We start from the raw sequence: 10,031 nt of genomic DNA, 5'->3' as shown, positions 1-10,031 counted from the left end.
ACTAAAAGGCTACGGCCAAATTAACACAGCTCGGAGACGTCCGAAACCCGTAACAAGAACTAGGCCTTCAAAAAAGAAAAAGTTTCACAACCGGTTCTAAAGGCTACCCTCAGCAAACTACAATCTCAGCTACCTACTTAGGGAAAAGGTTCCGGTAACACCGAATCCCCAAGACGCCTTAAAACAAAGTAGGGCAAAGGCAAGGTTTGTTGGAACTTTCGAACACAGCCTAAATTACTTTATTTTAAGACGTTTCGGCCTTATGAATACAAGTAATAAAGTAAAGGAAAAAATTGAAAGCCAAAGGGGAAAGAAAGCCTTGTATATATAACATTTTTTTATAAAGGCCAGAATAGCCCGATATAGAAATGTACAATGGCCAAAACGACCTCAAAAAGATGCAAAAAGCAAAACATAAAAACATCTAAAGGCCTAAGTTGCCTAAGAGGCTTGGTCCTCGTCGGGGGTAGCGTCTTCATCCTCGGGGTCTTCCCTACCTTCAGATTTGGTTAAGCTCTTGGAGTCTTCCTCGGAAAAAACCAGCTTCCGAGCCCTGGCTTCTTCTACCTTGGCATTCTCGATTTTCGCCAGTATGTCAAAGCCCTGAGCATGGACTCCCTCGAGGGCTTCCTTTAGAGCTTCCCAATTTGCATGATCCACCATGCTCTTGGCCTGTGCCTGAATAGCTTCGACGTCAACCTTGAATTGGTCCACTTTAGCATTGGCCTTGGTACTGGCCACAGCCACCTCAGATTTGGCCGCCTCGAGCTCTGTGGCCAGGCTCTCTTGGCCAGCAACAGTTGAGTTAAGCTCAGATTGGAGCTCCTAGATCCTCTTGGCTTGCACCGAGGTTTTCTCCTTTGTAACCCAAAGCTGAGCCTCAACCGACACCAGTTGTACTTGGACAACTTCCTTTTGCGAGGTTATGAGGTCCATATTTTTCTTGAACTCCTCGGCGTCATTTTGTATCGTGTCTATTTGCGCCTGGAGTTGCCCGATTTGTTCAAGCTTTTGTCAAACCTGTAGGATCGGATCATTAGCCACTGAGTCCAGTTCATCATCACTATCTTCAAGTACTCGATTTACCTGCTCGGCCCACTCGGTATGATCCTTCCGAGCCGCTTCTAACTCGTTCTGAAGCTTCTCACTCAGAAGCTTATAAGTATCCCTCTTCTCGGTGAACTCCCGAACCTCAGCCTCGTGTTGGGTTAACTCCTCCCGGATTCGGTGGACAGCCTCGTGGTGCAATACCGAGGCCTACAAGCATAAAGAAAGGTGTTAGGATTATTTACAACTTCAAATTTAAAATAAATAATGGAGTGACACTCGAAGTTACCCGATTCAAAGTGTGTTGGGTTTCATTGAATAGGCAAGGATCTTCCACCGCCTCCATCACGGCTCGGTCCTCTTAGGTGACCAAGCAACTGAGGTAGCTAGCAACCCCCACAGGGACAGAAAAAACCCGGGCATCCTCCGAGACAGAAAAAACTATCGACCGCCTGCGGTCAGGGTTAACACTTGGGGTCGGGAACCAATCCACCAGCTTCGGGCTCGATAAAGACCCACTGGCACCCGATGATGGTACCTTTCTTGGCACCGGCAAGTCACCAAGCCCGGTGACATCTTCTGAGGAAGTGGACTCTAACCCATCCAAGAAGTTGTGGATATCAATCGCCCATACGGACGTCATGTATCATGGCGTTTGAGATCTGATGGGACCCGATAAGGTCGATCGCCCCAAGCTCGTCCCACAGGGCACCTCCCTCTGCCCGAGAAGTGTCGTCCCTGATCTCTCTCTCGACCTCCCTGGCCTGAGGCAAAGTAGCCACACCTCGTTCAAATTTGTAGGTGTCGGCCAATGCCTTCTTAAAGGACTACTTAGTTCTAGGCAAAGCGGTCCCCACCCGAGCCACTAGCTCAGAGTTATCTTCTTCTTCTTCGGACTCATCCCCCAGTTGGCGGATCGAGTCTGATGGGAGGGCGCTAGTACTTTCCTTAGCTTTACGCACTAGCCTCGTCTTTGGTTTTTTCTTCTCCGAGTCCAGAGGGCTCGGGGCCCTTTTCCTCTTCTTCTCGACACCTTGCCTCGGAGTCGAGGACTCGGGAGGCCCATCCCTACCCTCAGATGGAGACCTCATAGCAATGTCCTTAGGGAGACCTACAAAAAAATATATCTGATAAGAATTCAACAACACAAGGAGAAAGACAAAACCTTATCGAAGCAGAAAAGGAAACTTACCATGATTACGGGCCTCCTACCGACCCTTCGATAATTCCATCCAAGTACGCTCGAAGTATGGTCTCTATGACACAAATTCCTCGACCTATTCCTTGAGTTGGGGAACCACATCCGACATCTGGACCATAGCTGCAACACCAAAAACACCCATAAAAAGGAGATAAGAAGAGAAACAACAAATTAAATCTTCAAGATAAAGTAATATTTACGTTTCATGTTCCATTTCTCGGGAAACGGCATGTCCTCGGCAGGGATCAAATCTGAAGTCTTTATTCGAAAAAAATGGCCCATCCAACCTCGGTCCCGAGCCTCATCTATACTCGAGAACGGGGCCCTACTGGCCCGGCGAGCAAGCTTGACTAGACACCCTCGATAGAGTCGGGGACTGTAGAGACGCATAAGGTGATCGAGGGTGAAGGAACACCCTTCGATATTGTTTACAAAGAATCAAAGGAGAATCACTATTCTTCAGAACGAAGGGTGAATCTGGCTAAGAGTCACGTCGTACCTCTGCAGAAGGCAATAATGATCGGCTCTAAGGGACCCAAAGTGAAGGGGAAAGTGTAAATACTTAAAAAAAACCTCCACGTGGGTAGTGATTGACTCCTCAAGCGAAGGCACCACCACATGTTTATTGGCCCAGTTCCAATCTTCTTTAACCTTGGTGAGTAGATCATCGGTGATTGTACATATGTACCTCGAGACCGGCTCGCATCGACTCAGTACCGAGGAAGTTTTTTTAATCTTAAAATCGGCAACGGTCGGGCACCCTGCAGTAACGAACTCCTCATGATGTGGTTCTTCCACAGTCACGTCATTGGCGGGCCATGATGAAGAGGCGACCTCTTTTTGCGGGACAGTCTTAGAAGTTTTAGCCATTGTAGAATAGAAGTAAAGATAATTAGGAAGGTATGTTTAGCGGTTTGCTAAAAACTCAAGAAATTTGGGTGCAAGAGTTGGAGAGCAAAGGGATTTTTGAAGTACAGGAATAGGAGGAGCTTTGAACGTAAAGTTTGAATAAATAAAAGTTAGGGTATTAATAGCTTGCTGATGATTGTTCAGAACCCGTAGTGGCCGACCAGCAACTGACAGGCATTTAATGCCTTGGTAACTGGGCCGACGGGATGTTTCGATATTCGTTTGTCGCTTACGTCATGGCCCATCGAGAGGGGATTCAAAAGTTCATATCATTTTTCGTCATCTTCTCTCCGAGAAATGAGGGGACTATTTGTATACGATCAAAACCGGGTTGGTCTCTTGTGCGACTAATCGAGAATGAAAAATGGTAGGTTGAAGTTCAACCTCGAATTATATCAAACCGAGGTGCGAAGCTATATCGTTAAACTCGAGACCATGTCATCGAACAAAATCGAGATCAGACGCGATCAAGGGAAATTTACCAAGCCAAATAACAGAAGGATGAAATATTCGCGATCGGTTATAGATTACGGCGAAAATCTCTGCACGTATCAAGGATAGGCTGATTGATTAGAAAATCATGAGATTTCTCACATTGTATAGAATTGTATCAAGAGTAGGACTCTCCTACTATATAAAGGAGGTCTGATCATTTTTAAAGGGACACATTACGCAACATAAAGCAATATACTGTCAATTTCTAGCTTTAATCATCTTGTTATTCTGTTAATTCATCAATTGAGACATCTCTTGGATCAAGGATGATCGAACTCGTGGGCTAAGGTTGCTCGATTCGTGTGGTTTGCATTAATTCTATTATCGTCAATTTCAATTCTAATATGTTTCCTTAATTGGTATCGAGTTATATCACGTATCCTTAAAACCGTGTATAAATTCAATTGTTATCCGATTTTTAGGGTAAACAAAGGTTAAGGTGAAGAGTGTCAAAGTGTTCTTCTTGAACCAGCTTTGACGTTGGCACAAATATCTTCAAATATTTGAGTTAGTCTAGTGTCTGCAGCTCCCTTTGAATCCATTTTCTGTGTTGCTTTTCCTTCTTATTTGGCTATTATGTAATCTTTCCTTTTATCCTTTATTCTTTGTTCTTTGTTGATGGAAAGGATGCAGTTTGTAGTTTATACATATACAGAAAAATCCACAAGAGAATTTTCTTGAGATGTTTTCCTTGTTTCCTTTCAAGGTACGTATTCCTTAACTTATTTCCATTTTTTTTGTTTATAGACCTTTTCTTTACTCTGCAGGATTTCTTGTAGAACAAAAACATTTGAGAGGACTCCTAAATGGTAATAGGAAATATGAAGTGTTGGAGCAAAGTTTGAGGCTCAAATTTTTAAGAATTACTTACCGGGGATACAAAAAAGATAATAATTTGTTAGGAGGAACAGAAACTCAAATGGAATTCTGGGCACTATATTTATGTTTAGTGACTGAATTCTTAGTGAAAACTAAAAATAAGGAATGGGCAAAAGGCACTATATTTATGTTTAGTGACTCCTCTCGTCATTCTGATTTCTCTCAGGCACATTTCACCTTTTTAAAGTTGTTTCCCGTTAATGAATTATCAATATTCTTACCCCTCCTTTGCAATTTTTGAAAAGTAAGCATCAATTTTTCTTTCCAAAATTTCCAGTTCTATATTGAATAATTTTTCCACAAAAAGATGTTTTGGTTGACCAGTGTTTTTCGTAAGCGGTATCACACTTTAAAAATGTACAAGTAAACAAAGCACTACTAACAACATCATATAAAAAGATAACACAATTCGAATCATATTTAATAAAAACAAAATTTAAATATATTATGATAATTCTTTTCGATGAATTTATTTTTTTGAAAAGTATTCAAATAGCCTTATTAGAAATAATACTAAATACTATTGTTCTATATAACGCACCTAATAATCACAAAAAGTTCATATACTGTTCTTAACCAATTTTATTGGCTATAAAGGAGATGGAAGTATAAAGGAAAAAAATATTAGTACAACAACTAACCATGAACAAATAATTAATTGTCTTAAGAATATAGAAAAGTACTTCTATATAATGAACTTCTTGCGTAAATGAGGCAAACAAAATTTTGAATTAACAAATGAAGCTTTCGGGCTTCAAACCCACGACCTATACTGGAAAATAAAGCAATGACCAACTTAGCTACACAGTTATTTATTTCATGTGGTGTCACTTGAAGAATTTTAACCGTATTTTGTTTATATATATATTTTAATTTTATATATATATATATATATATATATAATAAAAATTTCGGACCAAGCGGTGTCACGTGACACCGTTTGGGAGTCAATATATATATATATATATATATATATTTTATGCATGAGAGAAGTTGGAATAATTTTCAATGTGGACTTTCATTTCTCCGTCCTTTTCTAATTTGTTTACTCTTTTTTATTATTTATCATAAAGTGCTTTATCATCTTAGAAAAATGGCTTTCACTCGTAACATTGTTTAACTTCTTTTGTCAGGAATGTTTACTTAAGCTTTACAATGTTTATATCATTAACATGCATGTATGATAATAATGTTGCCGGAAATAATCTCTTCTCTGTTGATATAATAAATAGGGAAGATGGTGGAGGAGAAGAGAATTAGATTCTACTGATTGTTTTTGGGTTATGTGTGAGGGAGACGACCAAAATATTAAAACCTTGGTCTCATTGACTGGACACATGGCGCGCACTCTACATCTCACATCTACGATCAGGATAAAGCCAACGTCCCTCCTCTTGAAGGAGCCAAGAATAGTGTGGATATTTGTAAATAAAATTCTTTGTATTTATCATGACTAATCAGTTACACAGTTTGTTAGGATAGAAATGATCTTAGAATAATACACGACAGACACATGACATTGTATATATAGAGAACATTATACAGAGTTATTGACATACAGAAAATGGCAAAACAATTATTCCGCAACTTTGTTTTCTTGAATATTTTCATGGTATCAGAGAACTCGTAAAAACCAAATCATTTTTTTCTTTCTCTTTTCTACACAGTTATTTGTTTAATGTGGTGTCACTTGAAGGATTTTAACCGTATTTTGTTTCTATATTTTAATTTTATATATATATATATATATATATATAATAAAAATTTCGGACCAAGCGGTGTCACGTGACACCGCTTGGCCTAAGGTAAATTCGCCCCTTGGTTCAGCTTCTATCTACATAGACAATGTGGTATTTTTCATGCATGAGAGAAGTTAGAATAATTTTCAATGTGGACTTTCATTTCTCCGTCCTTTTCTAATTTGTTTACTCTTTTTTATTATTTATCATAAAGTGCTTTATCATCTTAGAAAAATGGCTTTCACTCGTAACATTGTTTAACTTCTTTTGTCAGGAATGTTTACTTAAGCTTTACAATGTTTATATCATTAACATGCATGTATGATATTAATGTTGCTGGAAATAATCTCTTCACTGATGATATAATAAAGAGGGAAGATGGTGGAGGAGAAGAGAATTAGATTCTACTGATTGTTTTTAGGTTATGTGTGAGGGAGACGACCAAAATGTTAAAATCTTGGTCCCATTGACTGGACACATGGCGCGCACTCTACATCTCACATCTACGATCAAGATAAAGCCAACGTCCCTCCTCTTGAAGGAGTCAAGAATAGTGTGGATATCTGTAAATAAAATTTTTTGTATTTATCATGACTATTCAGTTACACAGTTTGTTAGGATAGAAATGATCTTAGAATAATACACGTCAGACACGTGACATTGTATATATAGAGAACATTATACAGAGTTATTGACATACAGAAATTGGAAAAACAATTATTCCGCAACTTTGTTTTCTTGAATAATTTCATGGTATCAAAGAACTCGTAAAAACCAAATCATTTTTTTTCCTTCTCTTTTCTACACAGTTATTTTATTTCATGTGGTGTCACTTGAAGGATTTTAACCGTAAATATATATATATATATATATATAATAAAAATTTCGGACCAAGCGGTGTAACGTGACACCGCTTGGCCTAAGGTAAATTCGCCCCTTGGTTCAGCTTCTATCTACATAGACAATGTGGTATTTTTCATGCATGAGAGACGTTGGAATAATTTTCAATGTGGACTTTCATTTCTCCATTCTTTTCTAATTTGTTTACTCTTTTTCATTATTTATCATAAAGTGCTTTATCATCTTAGGAAAATGGCTTTCACTCGTAATATTGTTTAACTTTTTTTGTGAGGAGTGTTTACTTAAGCTTTACAATGTTTATATCATTACCATGCATGTACGATATTAAAGTTGGTGGAAATAATCTCTTCACTAATGGTACAATAAATAGAGAAGATAGTGGAGGAGAAGAGACTTAGATTCTACTGATTGTTTTTGGGTTATGTCTGAGGGAGACGACAAAAATGTTAAATTATTAGTGTCATTGACCGGACACATGGCTCGCACTCTACATCTCACATCTACGGTCAAGATACAGCCAACGTCCCTCTTCTAGAAGGAGTCAAGAATAGTGTGGATATCTGTAAATAAAATTTTTTGTATTTATCTTTACTAGTCAGTTACACGGTTTGTTAGGATAGAAATGATCTTAGAGTAATACATGTCAGGCACATGACATTGTATATATAGAGAACATTATACAGAGCTATTGACATACAGAAAATAGAAAAATAATTTTTCAGCAGTGTCACGACCTAAAATTCCAACCTGTCGTGATGGCGCCTATCTCGATACTAGGCAAGCCGATAATTTCAATAAACCACAATTTCTCTTAAGTTTGAAAATATAATATTTAAATATAATATAGAATCCCACAAATCCTGATACAAACACTCCCCAAAACCTGGTGTCACTGAGTACATGAACATCTAATATGGATACAAGTCAAAACAAAACGGTCTATAATAGTCTAAGACAAAATACAGTAAACAACGAGATAGAGAAGGAGAGACGAGGTATGCGAAACACGGCTGCTACCTTTGAATCTCCGGAAAGTCAACTGTGCGAGAAAATCAACGCCCGCTATGTCCGGAAGAACCTGGATCTGCATACGAAGTGTAGGATATAGTATGAGTACAACCAACTCACCAAGTAACAATAATAAAAAAGGAATTGAAGATAGTGACGAGCTACACAGTAGACAAGCTGGAGCTTTAGGCTTTAATGGCTACAATGGCCGGTGACCAGCCATCTTTTCCGGCTAGTCTGCCCTTCTCCAGCGTCGCACAACAACATACAACAACTAAATCCAACCCAGCTCCTCTAGATTACTCTAAGATTTTGAAACCAAATACTTTAAATCCTCCAACGATGGCTACTGCTGCAGCTTCAGTTCAACACATTCCATTGCGATGAGCAGTGTATTTTAATGGCCAACCAGTGGTTAAATTCACAGAGGAAGAAGTAGATCGAATGAATGTGATTTAAGGCCTCCAATATGTTATCGTTGGCAAGCTTTCAAATGCATCTCCGGAGATTCACGAGCTTCGCCGAATAATTCCAACTCAATGTGGTATCAAAGGTGAGCGCAATATCGGATTCCTTAAAGATCATCATATGTTAATTAGATTAACTCTGTGGTAAGACTTCCTCAATTTCACATCAAAGAGTACGTACTATATCAAATCCAAAAATGGGTATGAATACCAATTGCGTACCCTTATCTACGATGCAAAATTTAAGGCGGGTGAAGAAACTCTGATGGCGATGGCGTGGATTTCTTTTCCTGGACTCCTGCCTACCTTTTTTGTAAAGGAAACTCTATTTTCTTTAGCTACAGCTGTGGGAAGGCCAGTGTGTCTTGACTCGGCAACTACAAACAAAACTAGGCCGAGTTGCGCAAGAGTAAAAGTTCTTGTCGATTTGTTGGCCGAACTACCTAAAAAGGTGCGACTGGATATTGATGATGAAGTTTCTGGTGGTGTTCAAACAGAATGGGTGAGAATTCAGCATGACATGCTACCAAAATATTGTAAGGACTGTAAACTACAAGGACATGATGAAATTGAATGTTGGCGTTTGCACCCCGAGCTTATTGAGAATTGAAGCAGCGATAAAAGGAATGATCTTGCTGATTCGAACAACTGGAATGATGCTGCTGATGAACAAGGAAAAACAAAAAATCACAATGCCCCTTTAATGATTCTCATGAGTGGAAAAGTAGTCAGGAACGTAGGTGAACAGTGGAGGGAAGTTCGAGATAATCGGGGAATCAACGAAAATAACAAAACTCAAGTACAAGGGAAAACTGGCAATGCAATCGTGCCAGTGAATGCTGGTGTACAGAAGGTGCATGCTACAAATAACTTTGCACTGGTGGAGGTCGAAGAAGATCAGACAAACAAGGTTCAAGCAAGGAATAAATTTGCAGTATTAGAGGAGGAACAAAGTGATATAAACGAAAACAACCAACTGGTTTTGGTGGGGGGGAAAACCAGTCTTCAGTTCTAAAGATGGTCCTAAACCTTCTGGGATTCAGTCCACAATCGACTGGGTTCATAGAAGGTCTGGGACTAGCAAAGAGGAGCTAAAACACTCAATGTGACCACAAACAAATCTTGTTATGAGATTCCATCTCAAACATTTAAAGATTCTGGGCAGATTGAGGATCTTGATGAGGTAAACTCTACAAAGGTCTTATGGAGCGATGCATTTGAGGTTAAGGATGATCAACTGGGCAAAACAAAGACAACAGAAGACAAGGTAAAGAAGGACAACAAGCCAAGCTCACCTGGCGACAGGCTAGCGACGCCAGGCCTAAAACCAGGCTCACCAGGCATTAGGCTAGCGACGCCAGGCCTAAAGCCAGGCTCCCCAGGCGTTAGGCTGGCAATGTCAGGCCTAAAGCCAGGCTCACCAGG

At 39.4% G+C, this 10,031-nt stretch overlaps 2 protein-coding genes across 2 annotated transcripts; one reads left to right on the top strand and one right to left on the bottom strand.

Annotated features, from left to right (window-relative positions):
* Window positions 1–441: 441 nt before the first annotated feature.
* LOC138891520 (uncharacterized) lies at window positions 442–1,690 on the bottom strand. Its single transcript, XM_070174934.1, has 3 exons — window positions 1,586–1,690; window positions 1,021–1,257; window positions 442–825 (listed from the first exon to the last, which is right to left on the bottom strand). The coding sequence occupies exons 1-3, from the start codon at window positions 1,688–1,690 to the stop codon at window positions 442–444; spliced, it is 726 nt and encodes a 241-aa protein (XP_070031035.1).
* A 7,187-nt stretch (window positions 1,691–8,877) lies between these two features.
* Window positions 8,878–9,216, top strand: LOC138891519 (uncharacterized). The gene has a single exon (XM_070174933.1). It carries the CDS (start codon window positions 8,878–8,880, stop codon window positions 9,214–9,216), a length of 339 nt encoding a protein of 112 aa, XP_070031034.1.
* The last annotated feature ends 815 nt before the right edge of the window (window positions 9,217–10,031 follow it).

This window comes from Nicotiana tomentosiformis, chromosome 1 (assembly GCF_000390325.3).
Source record: "Nicotiana tomentosiformis chromosome 1, ASM39032v3, whole genome shotgun sequence".
NCBI lineage: Eukaryota > Viridiplantae > Streptophyta > Magnoliopsida > Solanales > Solanaceae > Nicotiana > Nicotiana tomentosiformis.
This window is presented reverse-complemented; position numbering and strand designations above follow the sequence as displayed.

Excerpts from the sequence above, each read along its gene's own strand:
- LOC138891520 (XM_070174934.1), bottom strand. The coding sequence starts at position 1,690 with ATGACGTCCGTATGGGCGATTGATATCCACAACTTCTTGGATGGGTTA. Across the intron at positions 1,258-1,585 it reads ACTTGCCGGTGCCAAGAAAG|GCCTCGGTATTGCACCACGA; the intron begins GTACCATCATCG and ends TTATGCTTGTAG. Across the intron at positions 826-1,020 it reads CTAATGATCCGATCCTACAG|GAGCTCCAATCTGAGCTTAA; the intron begins GTTTGACAAAAG and ends AAGAGGATCTAG.
- LOC138891519 (XM_070174933.1), top strand. The coding sequence starts at position 8,878 with ATGGCGTGGATTTCTTTTCCTGGACTCCTGCCTACCTTTTTTGTAAAG.